The sequence below is a fragment of the Dendrobates tinctorius genome, unplaced genomic scaffold (assembly GCF_039654945.1).
Source record: "Dendrobates tinctorius isolate UK_male_01 unplaced genomic scaffold, ASM3965494v1 ptg000104l, whole genome shotgun sequence".
Taxonomy (NCBI): domain Eukaryota; kingdom Metazoa; phylum Chordata; class Amphibia; order Anura; family Dendrobatidae; genus Dendrobates; species Dendrobates tinctorius.
Genome location: NW_027361772.1, coordinates 18,094,767 through 18,118,678, shown reverse-complemented (window position 1 = coordinate 18,118,678; position 23,912 = coordinate 18,094,767). Strand labels below are relative to the sequence as shown.

General features: G+C 44.7%; 1 protein-coding gene across 6 annotated transcripts in view; it reads left to right on the top strand.

The window, feature by feature from the left end:
• LOC141100392 (RING finger protein 112-like) overlaps positions 1-22,910 on the top strand; it is a 235,905-nt gene extending 212,995 nt beyond the window's left edge. For all 6 annotated transcript variants that reach the window (XM_073588856.1, XM_073588853.1, XM_073588854.1 and 3 more), the window contains 2 exons: positions 2,387-2,461; positions 20,299-22,910. In XM_073588856.1, the coding sequence (XP_073444957.1) occupies positions 2,387-2,461; positions 20,299-20,715 (492 nt within the window). In that variant the 3' untranslated portion in view covers positions 20,716-22,910. The remainder of the gene's footprint in view (positions 1-2,386; positions 2,462-20,298) is intronic.
• Positions 22,911-23,912: the final 1,002 nt, after the last annotated feature.

Here is a 23,912-nt window from a genome sequence, read left to right as displayed (position 1 = left end):
CCACAGACACAGATTTCCAATCCAAAACTGGATTATGAATTTGCAACCAGGGAAACCCCAGAACAATGATATCATGCAAATTATGCAACACCAAAAATCTGCAATTTTCTTGATGGTCTGGGGCGACCCGCATTACCACCTGGGTCCAAAACTGAGGTTTATTTTTCGCCAAAGGAGTAGCATCAATCCCCCTCAAAGGGATAGGCGTCCGCAGAGGTGTCATCGGAAATCCACAACGTTTAGCAAAATCCAAGTCCATTAGGTTCAGGGCTGCTCCCGAATCCACAAAAGCCTTGGCGGAAAATGTGGACAGGGAGCAGATCAGAGTAATTGCCAGAAGAAACTTAGGTTGAACACCACCCACAGAAAACGTGTGTGCAAAACATTTCTCTCGTTTAGGACAGACAGAAATAATATGCGAGGCATCTCCACAAAAAAAACACAGCTTATTACGCCTTCTGAACTCCTGACGTTGCTCCCTGGACAAAACTCTATCACATTGCATAGGTTCAGACACTTGTTCAACAGGTGGCAACACCTCTCGTGCAGTCCTGCGTTCACGTAAACGCCGATCAACCTGAATGGCTAATGACATAGAATCGTCAAGACCAGAAGGAACAGGAAATCCCACCATAGTATCTTTTACGGCTTCTGACAAACCCTTCCGAAAGAGAGCTGCCAAGGCATTATCATTCCAGGTAAGGACCGCCCACTTTCAGAATTTTTGACAGTACAATTCTGCACAATCTCGACCCTGGCTCAATGCCAACAGGGTCTTTTCAGTCTGATCAATAGCATTAGGTTCGTCATACAACAACACCAATGCTTGAAAAAATGCGTTCACATTAGTCAGAATAGGATCATCTGGTTTCAAAGAAAACTCCCAATCCTGGGGATCGCCACGCAGCAAAGAGATGACAATTTTAACCTGCTGCGCGGAGCTCCCTGACGAGTTAGGCTTCAAAGCAAAAAATAATTTTCAATTATTTTTTAAATTCAAAAATTTAGACCGATCCCCAAAAAACACATCAGGAGTAGGGATCTTTGGTTCAGCAGCATGTGAATGAGCAAGGTAGGCGGAAATTCCCCGCACTTCCGCAGTGAGCTGCTCCACACGATCAGACAATTGCTTTATGTCCATTGAGAGAAAAAAAAATTCCCCCTACGGCCTCAGAGATATAGAGGAAAAAATATACACACTTTTTTTTTTTTTTTACAATTTTTTCCTGCTATTGAGTACCCTAGGATCTGCGGTATGACGGGTGATTCTGTTATGAACGAGTCACCGTAGGAGGCAAAAACAAATACTAGCTAAGTCCAGAAAACCAGAGAAGTTGGCAGCTATCGGATTGCAGACCCCTGAACCTATCAACAACAACTAGCAGTAGCCGTGGGGGGTTCCTACGGTGCCCTAGACCCCTCGATCACAGCTGGAGAACTAAATAGCCTAAAGACAGAAAGGGAAACCTAAACTGCCCCAGAGCAGACCCCAAAGCAATAGGCAGCCCCCAACATATAATGACTGTGAAGAAAGATGAAAAAACACTCACACAGATAGAAAGACAGGCTGAGCAAATGATGGGGCCCAAGCTAACTAAATAGAACAGGATAGAAAAGCTGCTGTCTGCAATCCGCCAAAACCCTATCAAAACAAGAGCCAGCAGACTGATAGGGAAAAAAGCCCTGAAGACGCTAGGCTTCAAAAATACTATATCAGTACTCAGGTATTTTCTGAAGACAGAGCAAAAGGAATTCAGCTCACCCCAGAAGGGAATGGCAGAAATCCAGAAAAACAAGGCAAAACAAAATCAAACACAAATGCAAAAAGCAGAGCAGAAAACTTAGCTTTTGAGGAGCAGGAATCAGACTGGTCTCCAAGAATCCCTCAGAGAAATCACCCGCAAGGCAGAAGGGCGTCGGCTGCCTTATATCCAGTCAGCAATTCCAGTCACCCAGTCATCATCATTCTGCTCAGGTGCTTGGTAATCAGCCTCACTACCTTCCTACACCAGAAGAGGGAGTTCATCAGACCTCAATGGTAAAGGGGAAAATGAACTCACAACAGTACCCGCTAGACCAGGCTCAGAAACTGGCAAATTCACGCAGCGCACAGTGCATGCGCTGGAGGGGTTCATAAGTCTGCAGTCACACAGAGTGACTGCAGACTTATCAATTTAGACGGACAACCCCTTTAACATATAAAGTGACACATGTCAGATTCGAAAAATTTTGTCTGGTCAGGAAGGTGAAAACTGGCTTTGATTGGTTCATACAAATGTTATGACATTATGTGCAAAATATTATAGTAAAAAGTGGTGGCTGTTGAGTCAGAGAAAATTCTTTTACATGACATTGTGATATGTTTGCCAATTTATTGTCCCTTCAGATGTTGATCATGAAAGAAAATCTGGAGACCATGCAAAAAATAAAGAATGAATTTCAAGATTTTCTCCAGAACTGGGTGAGTTGTTGAAAGTAGTGACCACCATCCACCTTCCCACTGGCTCCATAATAAAGAAGGGTATTATTATCCTTGAGGCATTTTCCCCTCGTTTGTTAAAGGGAATCTGTCACCCCCTGGGACGCTTTTAAGCTATTACTTTGTGCATACTCTGTCTCTGGTGCTAATTTTTGTACCACCCCCTCCCATGCACATCACAGTGCCATCTTACGTGCAGTTGTGGTGCAAGAATCCCACACCTGCGTCCTACACTCATGCGATTATGTATACCTTTTCTGGCCTTCTATGGGCAGGGTCTTAACCGTTCTTCTGTGCAGGCACCGGCAAGCCACTGGTACTTCCGTAGCAGTGACTTGTCTGCGCGTAATAACAATGAAGCTAATGCTAATAGCAGGGTGGAAAAGGTACACATAAACGCTTGATTGCAGGGCACAGGCGCGTGATTCCAGCACCACAACTGTATGTCACATAGAATCATAGAATGTTAGAGTTGGAAGAGACCTCCAGGATCATCGCGTCCAACCCCCTGCTCAATGCTGATCTCAGCCGGGTGTCAGCTGATTAGTACCGAGTGTCAGCTGTGATATGTGTCAGGGGTGGCCATGGACCGCCCCTGGCACGTTAACCCCTGGCACAATGCAATCAAACATGATCGCAGTGTATCGGGGGATTAGGGAAGTATCGGCAGGGAGGGGGATCCCTCCGTGCTTCCCTGAGACCCCCCCGAGCAGCGTGATGTGCTGCGCTGCTCGGAGGGTCTCCTTCCCTGCAGGCCCCTGGATCCAGTATGGGCAACGGGAGCCTGCAGGGAGGTGGCTTCCTCAGTGGAAGCCTGGGGAAGCCTGTGCAGTGCCTGTCAGATGACTGATCTGACAGAGTGCTGTCCAAACTGTCAAGTCATGCGATCTGACACATTACAGTAATGTCCCCCCCGGGACAAGAAAATAAAGTAAAAAAAAAGTGTAAAGATAATTTATAAAAAATCCGTAAATAAATAAATAAATGGCAAAAAAAAAAAAAATAATCCCTAATAAATTCATTTTTTGGAAATAAAAAAACAAAACAATAAAAGTACACATATTTAGTATCGCCACGTCCGTAACGACCCACCCTATAAAACGGTCCCACTAGTTAACCCCTTTAGTGAACCCCTTAAAAAATAACAACAATAAAACAAAGCAAAAAACAATGCTTTATCATCATACCACAGAACAAAAAGTGCAATAACGCGCGATCAAAAAAACGGATATGAATAAACATGGTACCGCTGAAAGCGTCATCTTGTCCCGCAAAAAATGAGCTGCCACACAGCATCATCAGCGAAAAAATAAAAAAGTTATAGCTCGCAGAAGAAAGCGATGCAAAAATAATTATTTTTTATATAAAATCGTTTTCATTGCATAAAACCACCAAAACATAAAAAAAACATAAATGAGGTATCGCTGTAATCGTACTGACCCGAGGAATAAAAGTGCTTTATCAATTCTACCGGACGCAGAACGGTGTAAACGCACCCCCCAAAAGAAATTCATGAAATGCTGTTTTTTGTTCATTCTGCGTCCCAAAAATCGGAATAAAAAGCGTTAAAAAAGTCACGTGCCCGGAAATAGTACCAATAAAAACGTCAACTCGTCCCACAAAAAATAAGACCTCACTTGACTCTGTGGGTCAAAATATGGGAAAATTATAGCTCTCAAAATATGGTGATGCAAAAACTATTTTTACAATAAAAAGCGTCTTTTAGCGTGTGACAGCTGCTAAACATAAAACCCGCCATAAATAGTAAATCAAACCCCCCGTTATCACCCCCTTAGTTAGGGAAAAATAATAAAATAAAAAAAAAAATGTATTTATTTCCATTTTCCCATTAGGGGTAGGGTTAGGGCTAGGGTTAGGGGTGTGTTGGGGTTAGGGTTGGAGTTAGAATTGGGGGGTTTCCACTGTTTAGGCACATCAGGGGCTGTCCAAACGCAACATGGTGTCTAATCTCAATTCCAGCCAATTCTGCGTTGAAAAAGTCAAATGGTGCTCCTTCCCTTCAAGCTCTGCCATGCGCCCAAACAGTGGTTTACCCCCACATATGGGGTATCAGCCTACTCAGGACAAATTGCACAACAACTTTTGGGGTCCAGTTTCTCCTGTTACCCTTGGGAAATAAAAAATTGGTGGCAAAAATATTATTTTTGTGGAAAAAAATATGATATTTTTATGGCTCTATGTTATAAACTTCTGTGAAGCACTTGGGGGTTCAAAGTGCCCATCACACATCTAGATAAGTTCCTTGGGGGGGTCTAGTTTCCAAACGTCACTACTTCCCTTCTGAGCCCCGTCGTGTGCCCATACAGTAGTTTTCTCCCACATATGGGGTATCAGCATACTCAGGACAAATTGGACAACAACTTTTAGGGTCCAATTTCTCCTGTTACCCTTGGGAAAAAAAAAAAAAAAAAAAAATCGGGGACTAAAAGATCATGTTTGTGGAAAAAATATGATTTTTTTATTTTCACGCCCGGGTGTTATAAACTTCTGAGAAGCACTGGGGGGTTCAAAGTGCTCACCACACATCTAGGTAAGTTCCTTGGGGGGTCTAGTTTCCAAAATGGGGTCACTTGTGGGGGGTTTCCACAGTTTAGGCACATCAGGGGTTCTCCAAAGGCAACATGACCCCCGCAGACCATTCCATCAAAATCTGCATTCCAAAACGTCACTACTTCCCTTCCGAGCCCAATAGAAAGAGGCTTAATTGTTTAGATTGGATTTGATGTGGCGATTTTTTTTAATATATGCTAGTCTGTCACGCTTGATTGATGTGTCTATTACTGATCTGATGGGTATAGGTGATGACGGGATCTATTTAAATAACATCATGTCAATGGAAATAATAGCTAGATTTGAGAGTCTAATTAATTTAAATAACCTTGCACTAATAGGTCTTCTAACAAATTGATACACAGTATTAAAGTCATACAGTTGGCTTGAATGTGTATCTGTTAGTGTGAGTAAATGACATCCTGTTTAACCCTTCCATATTATATTACATTATTATTATAATGGTATTAGTAAGACGAACATCCATTCTAATATCTAATGTTGTACCATTTTTTATCATAATTAAAGCCTTTTACAAAAGTCCAATGAATCGGTGAGATCTGATTGTGACGTGCTGGCTCTTCATCCAGGGAGAGTCTGCCGTGTCAAAATAATATGTGCAACCCTGTTACATCTGTGATTTGAGTAGAGAGCCGCTGACGTGACTCATGAGTCCAACTAAATTGAATCACGCTAATGTAACTAGCAGCTTTTCTGACCTATACAAGTGCAGCGCTCGAGTGACGCGCTTGATATAAATATGGAATGGTCACCATAATGAATGATACCGCTCACTGCTTCATCCAATCCATGCTTACCATATCAATAAGACGTGTATTTACACGTATTTCACTTCTATTGGACTGTGGAACTGAAGATGCCTCAGGATAGGCTGCGTTTGTCTATGGCGACAATCAGGTATGATGCTTTTTTAAGCTACGAATCATTGAGATTTTCTCATATATAAATTGATGAACACTCTTGGTCCGCTGTTCGATCTCTATGCATTGGTAGATGTCATTACCGGTAAGGTGTAAAACGCCTGCTAATTGGACATATTCGATACACAAAGACTATATTTAGATAGTGTGTGTGGCTTTCAGCCATTCACGCCACTGTCCCATCCCCTGATGAAGCTGCAAAATAATTCTGTATTTCCAAGAGCGAGCCTAAATATACTGAAAATGGCTACAAATGTCTGCTCGGCCAATGACTGGCTAAGGAGGGTCACCTGTCACCTCGGTGGAGTAAAGGACACTTCAGAGCTACATTCTCCCCATCTATAGCACCAAGGATGGAGGGAGTCAGCAGATCACTTTCTTGGCATAGATACAGACTTCAGAATCTTCTTGCTTGTGAATGGATTAAATGCCTATATATATTATATATATATATATATATAACAGTACATGCCTGTCAATCACCGTCCTAAGGAGTGTCGTGGGCTCTCTTGAATTTACACAAAACTACGCGCCATGTATTATTTCAGTGCTCCAAATAGCCCAATGGCACCACTTCTTTGTGCCATGTTGGCTACTAGGAGTACAGACCCTAAGCCGCAGGATCACACCTAGGTTTTAAGTTCCATTTTTATGTTCTGTTTTTGGAACAGTGAAATGGACAAAATGAATAAATAAAAATAGAATGAAAACTGAATCATCGGGGCCCCACTTACTTGTGAAAACTAAACACCAACGTGGAGGAAATTTATGTACAGTTCAAAAACCAGACACCAGACTGACGCCATTATACTCAATGGAGCCCTTTTACTTCAGTTTGCAATTTTTTTTTTTTTTTTATGGATTTATTTTCCACATGAATTTTATGTCTCTGTTCCTAAAACGGAAGAGTCCAAAACGGAGGTGTGAACAGAGCCCAAGCTGTCAGGTCCGCTGTAATCCATTCATCCCTTTGACGAACCAGAAATAATAGGAATTAATGATAAACTTCTCCGGACCTGCGTAAATGTGGCAGAAACACTATCAGTAAGCCCAAAGCCATGCAATAAATGTGTGGTCCGGAATGTTGGCAGAGTGAGTAAATGTGGTGATGGAAAAGGGAGGAAGTTTTTATGTAAGAAATTTGATGGTCTTGGTAACAGACACACTTGCAAAAAATGTATAATTGCAGTGAACTGACTTCTCTTTTAATGAGCAATTTTCATAGTCCCATAGGAGGTGCATGGATTTTTCAACCAACATTTGGGCAACACTGTAACCTTGCCCTCGATTCTGAGCTACAGTGGCTCAGCCATTAGGGCCGGCTGTCAGTCAGTGTTGGGTGCACAGCCTCCGCAGAGCGGTGACTGAACCCGCGCAGGCGCCGCCCCTATGACTGGAACTTGAACGCTGCTGGGGGGAATAAAGTTAATTTCCTCCCAGCAGTGGGGGGTCTTAGTGCGGGCACTGGGCAGGTTCACAATGCTATTAACCTGCAGATTAACCCCATATCTGCAGGTTAATAGTGTTTTTTTTTTAAGGTGACAGGATCCCTTTAGCAGCAATGACATGGAGTATAATGGTCACAAATGATGTAGGAGAGCATTGAGGGGGTGATAAGGACTGTGAATGGATCCCACCACCCATGTGTATAAAAAAAATAAAAAAAAGCATGAGTAACTCCAGGCTAAGGTGGGTGCAGAGCCTCCCTTGTAAAGAACAAGTCATCCATATAAGAAGGAACGAATGGAGGCAGCACACCAATCAATATGGGGAAAAAAAACTGTGGTTTATTATCCCATAGTGGCAATGATTCAGTTCTGAGGCATGATGGCAAAGTGGTTAGAGAGGTGATTATTCAAGGTTATAAAAAGTGCATAAAAATACATATACAAGGTGAATATACAATATACAGATATGTGACTATGTGCATATTCATTAAAGATGCCTGAAAGTGAAGAAATTATGGTATCACAGTGTACTAAAAAAGTGCAATTGTGCTTAATTATGCAGGTAAATACCAGGCGGAAAAAAATCACAAGGATAGAGTTGATGACTCACACTATAGGTCATCTGTATTAAAAAAAACTTCGTTTTGGGCGTCCTAATTAGTCCTCTGCACATGTGAGAACAAAAAGTAGGTGGTCAATGTGATTTCGCACATGCACAGTGACGATTGAAGTCACCTGCACCATCTTGGAAAAGGTTAGTGAGTGCTGTGCACATGTATGTCCGCACTCATTCAATAGTATGAAAGGAATGTGAAATTACATCACAGTGTGCGGAGTAAGACAAATGAATTGCTGCACATTAGATGGTGTTAAAAACACCATCTTGTTAAAAGGCAAATGTGCTGGCAATAACAGCACCACTCTATAAATAGGCAGGAAAGATCCCAAGCGGCAAGGCAAATATAGGAATGACCCAAGAGAATCCCAGGGAATCCCCCTATGACTGGGACTGGTACAATGGAGATAAAAGGATATATGAGGAGGTCTGGATCTAATTAAAACAAAATAGTAAGCACACTGTAGCGCCATAGCATGCAAATATGAAAAATGAATTGCATTACTGCATTAGATATATGAAAAATTGAGAAAGCTTAGCGCATAAAATGGCCAATTTATGTGTACCTGGAAGCTACAGTAAGGTGTTTCTTGATTTCAAGGACCCTAACCTAATGACAATCCTCACTTAGACTAAAGTCTCTATTAACCTTCTGACTGAGCACTCCACCTCTTAGCAGCAGGCGTTTTTAATCACAGCAGGGCCACTACTCCTCCACAGATATATAGATTTCAGTCTAAAGGCCCCGTTACACATAACGATGTACCAGCGATCCCACCAACGATCCGACATGATGGGATTGCTGGGACATCATTAGGCTGATCGCTGGTGAGCTGTCACAAGACAGCCCCTCCAGCGATCAGGACCAGCGACGCTGGACGCTGGTTTCTAATGTAAACATCGGGTATCCAGGAGCCGCGGCTCCTGGATACCCGCTGTTTATCTTGGATACCGGTGTACACGCTGGTTTCCAATGTAAACATTGGGTATCTAAGAGCCGCGCGATTCCTGGATACCCGCTGTGTACCTTAGAAACCAGCGTCGCTGATCGCATAGGTTAGGGTCCTGGAAAACGAGAAACGCCTTACTGTGGCTTCCAGGTACACATAAATTGGCCATTTCATGCACTAAGCTTTCTCAATTATTCATATTTCTATTGCTTTAATGCAATTCTGTCAAGAACACCGCACTGTACTTGCTCACTGAGCCAGTGCGCATGTCCTGAGTGTCAGGATCCTGTCAGCGCCGGCGTGCAGCCTCCGCTGAGCAGGGACTCACCCGCAATGTAGGGGTACCGGGGTCAGGTACAGCCAGAAAGTACCGATGCACGGGACCTGTGGATGCTGAAGTTCAGCAAGCCGGCACAGGACCTATGGTCATGTGAACAGTCTTGTGACTGCAAGGGGGCGGGGCTTAGCGTCCTGCTTTCAGAGAAGCTAGAGAACTAAGAGTCAGGCAAAGCAGAGGTCCTGCACAGTGCAGACCAGCGAGGTACAGGAGGGATAAACAGACGGGAGGTCAGACAAAGCCAAAGGTCATAAACAAGAAATCAGTACAGTACCAGGGAGGAGACAGAGCGGATAATCAGGGCCAAGCAGAGATCAAAACCAAACAGACATAGGAGGTACCAAACAGAATACAAAGCGATATCCAGAGAACAGACCGAGTCATACACAGAGAATCAAGTAACCAGAACACAGCACTAACACACTCAGGGGTCACCACACAATGCCAAGGGCGAAAGTATAACTGACAGGGATGGAAGCATCCTGAGGCTATAAGAAGCCTCCCCAGAACCAATGAGAGGCCACCATAATAGGTCCCAGCTGTGCAGGTGAGAGTCTGCACTGAGATCAGAACATTAACCCCAGAAGTGCCGGTCACCCAGCACTGGTATCATGACAGTACCCCCCTCTCAACGGGGGGCCTCTGGACCCCCAGGCTTTCCCGGGTACCTAGCATGGAAAGCCCGAACCAGACGATCCGCATGCATCAACCAGGCCGGCACCCAGGACCTGTCCTCCGGCCCATGCCCCTTCCAATGAACTAGGTACTGTACTGACCGCCGTACCAACCTAGAATCTACAATGTGACCAATCTCATATTCCACATGTCCCTCAACCGAAACCGGAGGAGCAACGGACTCGGATTCTCCCCGGACTGCTTCAAACGGCTTCAGTAGAGATCTATGGAAGACGTTAGGGATCTTGAAAGAGGGTGGAAGGCACAGCCTGTACGCTACTGGGTTGATTTTTTCCACAATCTTGTACGGGCCAATGAATTTGGGGCCCAACTTGGCTGACGGAATCTTTAACTTAATGTTTCGCGTGGAGAGCCAAACTTTCTCTCCCACCCGAAACATGGGACCAGGTGTTCGTTTCCTGTCCGCGAAAAACTTCTGCTTTGAGACCTAGATATACGCCGCTGGACTTCTGCCCATGTATCTTTTAACCGCTGAACAGAGTCCTCAGCCCCAGGGCACCCCGAATCCAGATGAGAAAACTCACCAAAATGAGGACTGAACCCATAGTTGATCAAGAAAGAGGACATACCAGTGGATTGACTCACCCAACTATTGAAGGTAAATTCAGCCAATGGCAGTATATCACACCAGTCATTCTGTCTAGCAGAAGTCAGACATCTGAGGATCTGTTCCAGAGACTGATTAGTGCGTTCCGTCTGACCATTACTCTCAGGATGGTATGCAGACGAAAAGGACAGAGATATCCCTAATTTTTTGCAGAAAGCACGCCAAAACTTAGCCACAAACTGCACACCACGATCAGACACCACATTCAGGGGTACCCCATGCAAGCGGACCACATGCTGCACAAACAATCTGGATAAGGTCTCAGCAGAAGGTAATGCAGACAGGGGTACAAAATGAGCCTGCTTAGAAAATCTGTCCACCACTACCCATACCACCGTATTACCCCTGGAAGAGGGAAGATTGGTAATAAAATCCATGGACAGATGGGTCTACGGTCTTTCGGGAACTTCCAAGGGCATCAGCTCCCCCACCGGCTGGCTATGGGAGCTTTTAGAACGAGCGCAGACCCCACAACCAGAAATGAATTTCTTTATATCAGAACCCAGAGTAGGCCACCAGAATATCCTAGCCACCGCCAGTCGCGTGGCTGATATACCAGGGTGAGCACACAACTTGGATTCGTGGAACTCTTGCAAGAGTTTAAGGCGAAGTTGCTCTGGGACAAACAACTTGCCCCCTGGCTTGGCTGCAGGAGCCAGCGACTGGGCCCCCTCAATTTCCCGTTCCAATTCAGACGAGATCCCTGCTAACACCACCCCAGGGTGCAGAATGGAGGATGGTGGCTCAGGGACAGACACAGGGTGAAAACTACGAGATAAGGCATCAGCCTTGACATTCTTTGACCCTGGACGGAATGTAATAGTAAACTGGAAACGAGGAAAAAAAAGTGACCAACGGGCCTGTCTGGGCGTTAATCTTTTAGCAGACTCGATGGAAGACAAATTTTTGTGATCAGTGATCACAGTAACCGGGTGACTGGCCCCCTCCAAAAAGTGCCTCCATTCCACAAACGCCAACTTAACCGCAAGAAGCTCTCTATTGCCTACATCATAATTTCTTTCAGCAGCAGAGAACTTCCTGGAAAAGAAGGCACATGGCCTGAGTTTGGTTAGAGTGGCAGGCCCTTGGGACAACACCGCCCCCACCCCCACCTCGGAGGCATCCACCTCCACCACAAATGGCTTGGAAGGATCTGGCTGTATCAAGACAGGGGCAGACATAAAACATTTTTTCTGCATCGCAAAGGCCTCTTTTGCGAGCGAGGACCAATTTCTCACATCCGCACCTTTGCGTGTTAGATCCGTGAGAGGTTTGACCACTTGCGAAAATCCCCGGATAAGTTTGCGGTAATAATTGGCGAACCCCAAGAAGCGCTGAAGACCCTTAAGATCTCGGGGTTGCACCCAATCCGCAATGGCCTGCACCTTCTTGGGGTCCATACGAAAACCCTCACCAGATACAATTAACCCCAAAAAAGACAATTCTTGCACACAGAATACACATTTCTCCAATTTGGCATACAGATGATTTTCTCTCAGTCTTTGGAGAACAGTTCGTACATGATCCAAATGAGAATGCTTGTCGGGGGAGTATATCAAAATATCATCTAAGTAGATAACGACAAAACGACCAATGAGATCCGAGAATACCACGTTGATGAAATTCTGAAATATGGCGGGGGCGTTGGTAAGACCAAACGGCATGACTAAATTTTCAAATAGTCCCTCAGTCGTGAGGAACGCGGTTTTCCATTCATCCCCCTCTTGGACCCTTATCAAATTATATGCCCACCGAAGATCCAGTTTAGAAAACCACTTTGCCCCTGATAGTTGGTTACATAAATCGGGAATCAACGGAAGGGGGTACGTATTCCGTACAGTAATCTGATTAAGCTCCCGGAAGTCGAGACAGGGACGTAACCCGCCATCTTTTTTCTTTACAAAAAAGAAACCTGCCGCCACAGGTGAGACTGAAGGACGTATGTGTCCTTTGCGCAGACTTTCAGCAATGTACTCCTTCATAGCCAAGCGCTCAGGACCGGCCAAATTAAACAGACGGGCTTTAGGTAATTTAGCCCCCGGGACCAGCTCAATAGCACAGTCAAAGGGTCTATGTGGCGGTAACGTCTCGGCCTCTCTTTCGGAGAACACATCTTCGAAGTCCTTCAGGCATTCCGGAATACCTTCCAGCTCGACAGATGATACAGACACAGATTTAACAGGTTCAACCAGCAGTGTGGATTTATCACATAACTCAAAATCATTAAACCCCCATTGAACAATCTCCCTCGTTTTCCAGTTAATAACTGGGTTATGGCGTTGTAACCAGGGCATGCCCAACACCAACCCTGCAGGTAGATTGTCCAGCACAAAACAACTTAGGTTTTCCACATGAGTAGCGCCCACTCTGAGCGAAAACACGTCAGACATACAGAGAATTCCCTCCTTAGTGAGGGGAGAGGAGTCAATGGCCATCACCTTGATCGGAACCTTGAGTCTAACTGTCCCTATCTTGCAGTGTGTGACCAAATGGGAGTCAATGAGGTTAATAGATGATCCGCAGTCCACGAAGGCTGTAGAGGAAAAAGAACTACCGTCCACAAACAGTTCCACAGGCAGTAACACTTTAGAAAACGAGGAAAATGGTACCTGAGGGTCTGAGCAGTCTCCCCGTTGACTACCCAGACCTAGTCGTTTCCCGCCGACCGGGTTTGAAGACGGGCAATCAGGACACTCCCTTTTCCAATGTCCCGTTTTACCACAGTAAAAGCATAACTGCTTGTCCTTCCGGCGTTTCCTCTCCGTATCCTTCAGGGAGAGGGCGCCTACATCCATGGGCTCAGGGGCAGTCTCTTTTCCTTTGGGGAATAATGGAGTTTCCACCTGCATCACCCCTCTGGCCCGCAGCCTGTGGTCCATCCGGACGGCCTGGTTCATGGCGTCCTCGAGAGAGTTAGGTGGGGGATGTAACGCCAAGGCATCCTGCAGCCGCTCGGACAAGCCTCTGCGAAAGAGTCCTCGGAGTGCGGCGTCGTTCCAAGAGACCTTTGCGGCCCAGCGGCGGAACTCAGAACAAAACCACTCAGCTGAGTGTTTCCCCTGACAGACACTCATCACCATGTCCTCTGCCAGACGCACTCTATCAGGCTCATCATAAATGTGCCCCAGAGCCTCAAAGAACAAATTCACAGACATGCGTTCAGGAGCAGAGGAGGAGAGAGAGAAAGCCCATGCCTGTGGAGCCCCCCGGAGTAGGGAAATAATGACCCCCACCCTCTGGAACTCATCCCCAGAAGAGCGGGGCCTCAGAGAAAAAAAAAGCTTGCATCCTTCTCTGAAAGACCTGAACTCCTTTTTATCCCCTGAGAAAAGGTCGGGCAATTTGACCGGCGATTCTGGGAATGCCAATGACACATCTCTATCCCCAGCACTAGAAGCCCCTGTAGCGACAGCCCCCGGCACAGTATCCACCAACTGTTGCTGGGTCTGGGCCATCGTGCGCTGTTCCACATTAAGTTTGTGGAACATTTGGGTCAGGTGCTTGACCTGATCAGCCAAAGCTTGTATGGGATCCATGAGGATAACACACTTTTTTTTTTTTTTTTTAGAGGAAAAAAAAAAAAACTGCAATGGTCAGTTATAATGTCAAGAACACCGCACTGTACTTGCTCACTGAGCCAGTGCGCATGTCCTGAGTGTCAGGATCCTGTCAGCGCCGGCGTGCAGCCTCCGCTGAGCAGGGACTCACCCGCAATGTAGGGGTACCGGGGTCAGGTACAGCCAGAAAGTACCGATGCACGGGACCTGTGGATGCTGAAGTTCAGCAAGCCGGCATAGGAGCTATGGTCATGTGAACAGTCTTGTGACTGCAAGGGGGCGGGGCTTAGCATCCTGCTTTCAGAGAAGCTAGAGAACTAAGAGTCAGGCAAAGCAGAGGTCCTGCACAGTACAGACCAGCGAGGTACAGGAGGGATAAACAGACGGGAGGTCAGACAAAGCAGAAGGTCATACCCAAGAAATCAGTACAGTACCAGGGAGGAGACAGCGGATAATCAGGGCCAAGCAGAGATCAAAACCAAACAGACATAGAGGGTACGAAGCAGAATCCAAAGCGATATCCAGGGAACAGACCGAGTCATACACAGAGAATCAAGTAACCAGAACACAGCACAAACACACTCAGGGGTCACCACACAATGCCAAGGGCGAAAGTATAACTGACAGGGATGGGAGCGTCCTGAGGCTATAAGAAGCCTCCCCAGAACCAATGAGAGGCCACCATAATAGGTCCCAGCTGTGCAGGTGAGAGTCTGCACTGAGATCAGAACATTTACCCCAGAAGTGCCGGTGACCCAGCACTGGTATCATGACAAATTCATTTTTCATATTTCATGTTTGCATGGTTTGGCGCTACAGTGTGCTTCCTATTTTTTTTGAATGTATATGAGTTGGTGATTCTAGGTTAAGCACCTGTTCACATTTAGTTTATGCTTGGATGTGACAGTCAGTTTTTTGAAATTTGTATTCATTAACCTTCTGACTGAGCACTCCACCTCTTAGCCGCAGGCGTTTTTAATCACAGCAGGGCCACTACCCCTCCACTGAGATATAGATTTCAGTCTAAGGAGAGGATTTACATAGGTTTCCATGCAGATGGAGACTTTAGTCTAAGTGAGGATTGGCATTAGGTTAGGGTCCTGGAAAACGAGAAACCCCTTACCATGGCTTCCAGGTACACATACTGTAAATTGGCCATTTTATGCGCTAAGCTTTCTCAATTTTTCATATTTCTAATGCAGTAATGCAATTCATATTTCATGTTCACATGCTATGGCGCTACAGTGTGCTTCCTATTTTGTTTGAGTATATATGAGTTGGTGACTCTAGGTTAAGCACTGTTCACATTTAGTTTATGCTTGGATGTGACGGTCAGTTTTTTGAAATTTGAATCTAATTAAAGACACAGAACTCCACTCACAATCCATAAAGGGTACACATTACCTGGAGAAACTGGGCATAAAGGGGTCAATTCTAATAGTCAAAAGTGGACATACAGTGGGTACGGAAAGTATTCAAACCCCTTTAAATTTTTCACTTTTTGTTTCATTGCAGCCATTTGGTAAATTCAAAAAAGTTCATTTTTTTCTCATTAATGTACACTCTGCACCCCATCTTGACTGAAAAGAAACAAATGTAGAAATATTTGCAAATTTATTAAAAAAGAAAAACTGAAATATCACATGGTCGTAAGTATTCAGACCCTTTGCTCAGTATTGAGTAGAGGCACCTTTTGAGCTAGTACAGCCATGAGTCTTCTTGGGAATGATGCAACAAGTTTTTCACACCTGGATTTGGGAATCCTCTGCCATTCTTCCTTGCAGATCCTCTCCAGTTCCTTCAGGCTGGTTGGTGAACGTTGGTGGGAAGCCATTTTCAGGTCTCTCCAGAGATGCTCAATTGGGTTTAGGTCAGGGCTCTGGCTGGACCAGTCAAGAATGGTCACAGAGTTGTTCTGAAGCCTGTCCTTTGTTATTTTAGCTGTGTTCTTAGGGTCATTGTCTTGTTGGAAGGTGAACCTTCGGCCAAGTCTGAGGTCCAGAGCACTCTGGAAGAGGTTTTCATCCAGGATATCTCTGTACTTGGCCGCATTTATGTTTCCTTCAATGGCAACCAGTCGTCCTGTCCCTGCAGCTGAAAAACACCCCCACAGCATGATGCTGCCACCACCACGTTTCACTGTTGGGATTGTATTGGGAAGGTGATGAGCAGTGCCTGGTTTTCTCCACACATACCGCTGAGAATTATCACCAAAAAGTTCTCTCTTTGTCTCATCAGACCAGAGAATCTTATTTCTCATAGTCTGGGAGTCCTTCATGTGTTTTTTAGCAAACTCTATCAGGGCTTTCATATGTCTTGCACTGAGGAGAGGCTTTCGTCGGGCCACTCTGCCATAAAGGCCCGACTGGTGGAGCTCAGCCACAGTGATCTTGGGGTTCTTCTTTACCTCTCTCACCAAGGCTCTTCTCCCACGATTGCTCATTTTGGCTGGCCGGCCAGGTCTAGGTAGACTTCGGGTGGTCCCAAACTTCTTCTATTTAAGGATAATGCAGGCCACTGTGCTCCTAGGAACCTTGAGTACTGCAGAAATTCTTTTGTAACCTTGGCCAGATCTGTGCCTTGCCACAATTCTGTCTCTGAGCTCCTTGGCCAGTTCCTTTGCCCTCATGATTCTCATTTGGCCTTTCATGCACTGTAGGCTTTTATTTTTGGAGTGAACTACAGGTTGGTAGTGGCGCGGTTCATTTCCTCCAGCTGGGTCTTACACGTGTGACCCATGGCCACAGATCCCATTTAAAAAACCCTGCAGCAAAGGGTTTGGGTGTGTCAGCGTTTTCTTGCAAGCTGCAGAGCAGATGGCTCTGCAACAACTGGCTTGAGTGAAATCAACACAGAGCTAAGGGAAGCAAAACGCTTGACGCCTCCTCAGTGTGACATGGTGATGTAGTCGCCCACGGCAACCTGTTTTGGAGATGGACTGTTTTGACGCCCCGACTGCGATCCGGAGGATACCATTTTGCCTTTAACCCCTTAACGACCGCCGATACGCCTTTTAACGGCGGTAATTAAGTGTACTTAAACCACAGCGCCGATAATTCACGGCGCTGTGGAGTAAGTAAATAGCGCCCCCCAGTGTCGGATTTTCTCCGGGGTCTCGGCTGCAATGGGTAGCCGAGACCCCAGAGAACATGAATCGGGTCGGTTTTTACCGACCCCGTTTTTGCAATCGCAGTTATTAATTCTATAACGGCGACCGCAAAAAAAAAAGCTGTGATTTTACATTTAATTTCTCTTTCCTCTGATGTGATCGCACATCAGAGGAGAGAGAAATAAGGTCCCCGATTACCCCCCCTGTACCTCCCGGTGGTCCTCTGTCCCCTCCCGGTGGTCCTGCGTCGCTCCGGAGAAAATGGTGGGCGCAAGCGCAGTGCACCCGCCAGGAATCTGCAGGCTCCGGCTGGCAGATTCCATTCATTCATTTTGATCACTATGATACACTATCATAGTGATCAAAATAAAAAAATAGTACATAACCCCCCCCCTTTTATCACCCCCTTAGTTAGGCAAACATAATGAAATAAAGAAAATATTTTTTTTCATTTTTCCATTAGGGCTAGGGTTAGGGCTAGGGTCAGGGTTAGGGCTAGGTTTAGGGCTAGGGTCAGGGCTAGGATTAGGGTTAGGGTTGGAATTAGGGTTAGGGCTAGAATTAGGGTTAGGGTTGGAATTAGGGTTAGGGCTAGGATTAGAATTAGCGTTAGGGCGAATTAGGATTAGGGTTAGAATTAGGATTAGGGTTGGGATTAGAGTTAGCGTTGGGATTAGGGTTAGGGGTGTGTTGGGGTTAGGGTTGGAGCAAGAATTGAGGGGTTTCCACTATTTACCAACTTTGGGGGTTTAATTTCTCCTGTTACCCTTGGGAAAATAAAAAAATTGGGGGCTAAAAAAAAAATCACTTTTTTTTATTTTCACGGCTCTGCATTATAAACTTCTGTGAAGCACTTGGGGGGTTCAAAGTGCTCACCACACATCTAGATCAGCTCCTTGGGGGGGGTCTAGTTTCCAAAATGTCACTTGTGGGGGGTTTATACTGTTTAGGCACATCGGGGCTCTGCAAACGCAAAATGACGCCCACAGAAAATTCCATCAAAGTCTGCATTCCAAAATGGTGCTCCATCCCTTCCGAGCTCTCCCATGCACCCAAACAGTGATTCCCCCCCATATATGGGGTATCAGCGTGCTCAGGACAAAATGCACAACAACATTTGTGGTCCAATTTCTCCTGTTACCCTTAGGAAAATAAAAAATAGCTGGCGTTAAAATAATTTTTGAGGAAAAGAAAAGATTTTTAATTTTCACGGCTCTGGGTTTATAAACTTCTGTGAAGCACTTGGGGGTTCAAAGTGCTCACCACATATCTAGATAAGCTCCTTCAGGGGTCTAGTTTCCAAAATGGGGTCACTTGTGGGGAGTTTATACTGTTAGGCACATCAGTGGCTCTGTAAATGCAACATGATACCCGCAGACCATTCCATCAAAGTCTGCATTCCAAAATGGCGTTCCTTCCCTTTCGAGCTCTCCCATGCGCCCAAACAGTGGTTGGGGTATCATCGTACCACAAATCTAGATAAGTTCCTTCAGGGGTTTAGTTTCCAAAATGGTGTCACTTGTGGGGTTTTTTCACTGTTTAGGGACATCAGGAGCTCTCCAAAAGCGACATGGCGTCCAATCTCAATTCCAGCCAATTCTGCATTGAAAAAGTCAAACGGTACTCCTTCCCTTCTGAGCTCTGCCGTGCGCCCAAACAGTGATTTATCCCCACATATGGGGTATCAGCATACTCAGGACAAATCGCACAACAACTGTGGGTGTATGATTTCTCCTGTTACCCTTGTAAAAATAAAAATTTGGGGGCGAAAAGATCATTTTTGTGGAAAAAAAATGATTTTTTATTTTCACGGCTCTACGTTATAAACTTCTGTGAAGCACTTGAAGGTTCAAAGTGCTCACCACAGATCTAGATAAGTTCCTTAAGGGGTCTAGTTTCCAAAAGTGAGTCACTTGTTGGGGGTTTCCACTGTTTAGGAACATTAGGGGCTCTCCAAACGCAACATGGCATCCGATCTCAATTGCAGCCAATTCTGCGTTGAAAAAGTCAAACGGCGCTCCTTCCCTTGTGAGCTCTGCCGTGCTCTGAAAAAGTGGTTTACCCTCACATATGGGGTATTGGCGTATTCAGGACAAATTGCACAACATATTTTGTGGTTTATTTTGTCTTTTACCGTTTGTGAAAATAAAAAAAATTGGTTCTGAAGTAAATCTTTTGCAAAAAAAAGTTAAATGTTAATTTTTTCCTTCCACATTGCTTTAGTTCCTGTGAAGCACGTAAAGGGTTAATAAACTTCTTGAATGTGGTTTTGAGCACCTTGAGGGGTCTAGTTTTTAGAATGGTGTCACATTTGGGTATTTTCTGTCATGTACATCCCTCAAAATGACTTTAAATATGATGTGGTCCCTAAAAAAAATGGTTTTGTAAATTTTGTTGTAGAAATGAGAAATCGCTTGTCAACTTTTAACCCTTATAACTTTCCCAAATTGTGCTGATGTAAAGTAGACATGTGGGAGATGTTATTTATTAAGAAATTTATGTGACACATCTCTCTGATTTAAGGGCATAAGAATTTAAAGTTTTAAAATTGCAACATTTTCAAAATTTTTGCCATATTTCCATTTTTTCATAAATAAACACAAGACATATTGAAGAAATTTTACCACTATCATGAAGTACAATATGTCACGAAAAAACATTCTCAGAATCAGTGGGATCCGTTAAAGCGTTCCAGATTTATAACCTCATAAAGTGACAGTGGTCAGAATTGTAAAAATTGGCCCGGTCATTTAGCTGTAAAATGGCTCTGTCACTAAGGGGTTAAGTTGTGAGTTTTTGGACAAAAAAGACATTTGCGTTGAACTTTACCGGGTCACTGCCTCATTACCGCACTGTGTGAACACCGCTGCACTACAATATTCACATAGTAAATGATGCTGAACAGAACAACATCATAATAAACTACTACTTAATCATCTGTTCCTCTGTAATAACACTCATTACCTTCTTGCTGATTGTCTCCGTAGTCCATCTGGAAATTAAAAATTGGAAATCAGGTTGCTGACAAGATTTCAGAACTTCTCCAGAGATTTGAGACATCATACAGGCGTATAAATGACGAAGATTACGAAGAACAGTTGGAAAAGCTGAGGACATATTTGGTTACAGAAGGAGACAAGTTCTGCAGGAGACACAATATTAAACTTTGTTTACATGGGATTACGGCTGTGGCGGGCATGGCGGCAGTGCCATTGGTGGGTGCCTTTGCCGCTGCTCCAGCAGCAGCAGCGGCAGGTACATTTACACTACAGTCCGTAGGAGCATGGTTTGGTTATCAGGCTGCAGCACCGGTAGCAGCAAGTGCATTTTCAACCTCATCCATCATTGGTGGGGCTACGGCAGTAATGCAGGTTGGTGTGGCTATGGTGCGCAGATTTATTTAATGAAAATACATTCTGATGGAGATTGTACAGGATCTTTGTGAAATGTACTCAGCTTAAAATCCAACTATCAGCTGATCTCCACAGGTCCGAATTCTCTAACCCCTCCTGTAGGAACAACCAAATTTGACCATCGACCTCGCTGCAGCATTCACTATGGCATATTGAGCTGATGATCCTGAACGGTCTCGCCATTCTATTCTCGCAAAACTTAATAATTATTTTACTTTTTCATGTCTTTCCCATCATGCTCTAAGATGACATGTGTGGTTCTCAGCCATGTTTTTCTATTCGTGGACAACCCCTCTGGTCCCCATCTGGTCTGCGTATGAATTAAAGTGGATGTCCACTACTGGACAAACCCAACTTATTCACTTCAGAGTACTATGGAATACAAAAACAATATACTCACCTCCTGCAGCGACGCCGATCCAGTGACGTCGGCACTGATATTTCTGCGATTGCCACATGTCCACTGCAGCCATCACTATTTGGTCTGACGGAATATTGATGAGATGTAGCCGACATTGGCACGTGACACAATGTTAGTTGATCTGTCAGGAATAAAACCGTTGAAATAGCTGGAAATCTGGCACCACTGTGAGAAGTGAGTAACCATTGTTTTAGCTTTCTAAGAGACCTCTACGTGCTTCTGCAGGGGTTGTCCAGTGGTGGTTCAGTGTTGGTGATGTTATATCCATGGTAATGCACAACATGACAATATGGATGATGGGATGGGACAAGGAAACATTTTTTTACATATTCCTTTTTTATCTTGTTTTTAGAGTTGGTGCAGATTTATTTGCACGTCTTAGGGTCCCGTTTCACATAGCGACCTACCAGCGATCTCGACAATGATACGACCTGGTAGGGATCGCTGGTGCGTCGCTACATGGTCACTAGTAAGCTGCCAAACAGGCAGATCTCTTCAACGACGCACCAGCGATCCCGACAACGATGCGACCTGGTAAGGATCACTGGTGCGTTGTCACACAGCAGCTATTCTGAACGGTCCCACCTGCGTCCCTGAGTTCTGCGTCACCAACGAGGTCACTTGTCGGTGTCAAACACAGCGATGCATGCTGGCCAGCGGGACGCCGACGATGAAAAAATGGCCCAGGACATTCGAGCACGATCAGCGATATCCAGCGGGGGGCTGGTCGCCGCTATGCGTCACATGTAGCGAGAACACAGGCGAGATCGCTGTTGCGTCACAAAATCGGTGATGCATCAGCGATCTCGCTAGCGATCTCACTATGTGAGACGGGGCCTTGAGTCTATAGAACATGAGAGTGGTCTAGGGCTGCTGCACAGTTGCAGTGCGCCTTTTACCTCATTGATGGATCGGTTGTGACCAACCTGAGACAAAGCCAAGAAATTCTCTGAATGGCTCTCACTGGGCGCAAAATGAAGGTGTTCGAAGGTTAAAACTCCATCCACCCATTGATTTAATTGGTTGGCTACAAGTAGGTGGGGTTACGGACACGGTTGAGGCGGGGTTTCAACTGCGTTAATTTAAGCTAAAATGTGTGTTCACTTATGGCGAACACATATTTATTAGGGATCCTTTTAAGATTCAAAAGTTTAGTGAGTCTGTTTGGTGAGCAGAGCAAAGAGATCGAAATCACCAAAAACAGCCGGACCGCCCATCACTATTTTACCTAACGGCATCCACGGCTCTTCTTCTGATTATCTAGCCAGGCACGACATCATCGTTGTGATGTGATACACATGTAACCCTGAACCAGGCCAGCTAACCAAAAGAAGAGCCGCAAATGTTGACAGGAAAGAGTCTGGTCTCCCTTTCTCGTGCAGAAGCCACAGACCACTACCGTGACCGATGGACTGGGCTGTACGAATAAATCTGCACCATGTAGCCTTAGAGCAGATTTATATGCATCTATATATCACATTATTTCATTACTCGTTGTGTTTTTCTTGAGACCCGTCGTTATTATTCACATGCCTGCATGAATTTCTTTGATAATGGTCCTTGATGGACTTACATATACACATGCTATGCTTTATGGTTAAACTTATGATATACGGCATTAAAGTAGCAGTCCGGACAAGACTGATATATGGTGATGTGCCCGGTCCAGGGCATGACCTACACTGGCAAGAACAAAGTTTTGTCTGGAGAGTTCCTTTAAATATTACTTTGAGTGTGTAGTTTGGAGAACCAGAAATGATTGGAGCGCCAACGACTGAGGCTTATAGAGCTGGCCCTGTGCATAAATCTCACATAACATAAGGTAATAGTGATGTGGAGCATATGATGATGCAGGAAGCGTCAGACACATCAACCAAGCCAGAAACATGGAAGCTGAAGGGATTGAGTAGCCACCGAGTAAAGAAAAATGGCGCCCATCATACTGGACAGTACAGTATGCCAGATGTATATAATCTACAGGTCGATGGAATGCAGTAATAGAGCAGATAAAGGTAGTGGCTTTAGTTTACATTGGGAAAATCTGGTGACAGGATCCCTTTAACAAGTGGAAAGCTAATAATTTATTTTTCTTAAAGGGGTATTCCCATCTCCAAGATCCTATCCCAATATGTAGTAAGTGTAGTAATAATAATATTAGCAAATTCCTCTAATTAGAAATGTAATATAGTTCTTCTGATTCGCTATGTCTCTTTCCTCATGTGCAGGTATTGCAGGACCTTAGGTATCCATGGTTACGACCACTGATATAGTGACAGCTAGTTGCTAGTGGTCGTAACCATGGATACCTAAGCTACTGCAATGCCTGCACATGAAGAAAGAGACAAAGCAAATCAGAAAAACTATACTACATTTCTAATTGGAGGGAACATTTTTCATGGATGAGGAAAAAAAAAACTTGATTTATTTTGCGTTGCGTTGATTTATTCTGAAATGCTTTTCTGGCACTTGTTGTACCCCATTATTTTATGTACCTGATATACCTGCTATATCTGATTATAATAAAGGAAATATTATTATGTAACTTCATCTTCATTAATCCTGTCTCATTTCTCTACACATTAGGCAGCTAGTGAAGGTTGTTCACATGGATTTGCTTCAAAAATCCATATTAAGAAACTTAAATACGTTCATACACTTTTTTGAGGCAGAAAAAAAATCAGACATGGTTTTCAAGAGAAACCCATGTAGGACCACGTGCACACGATGAGCCCAAGGGTGTGTGCTTATGACATATTTTATGTTTATG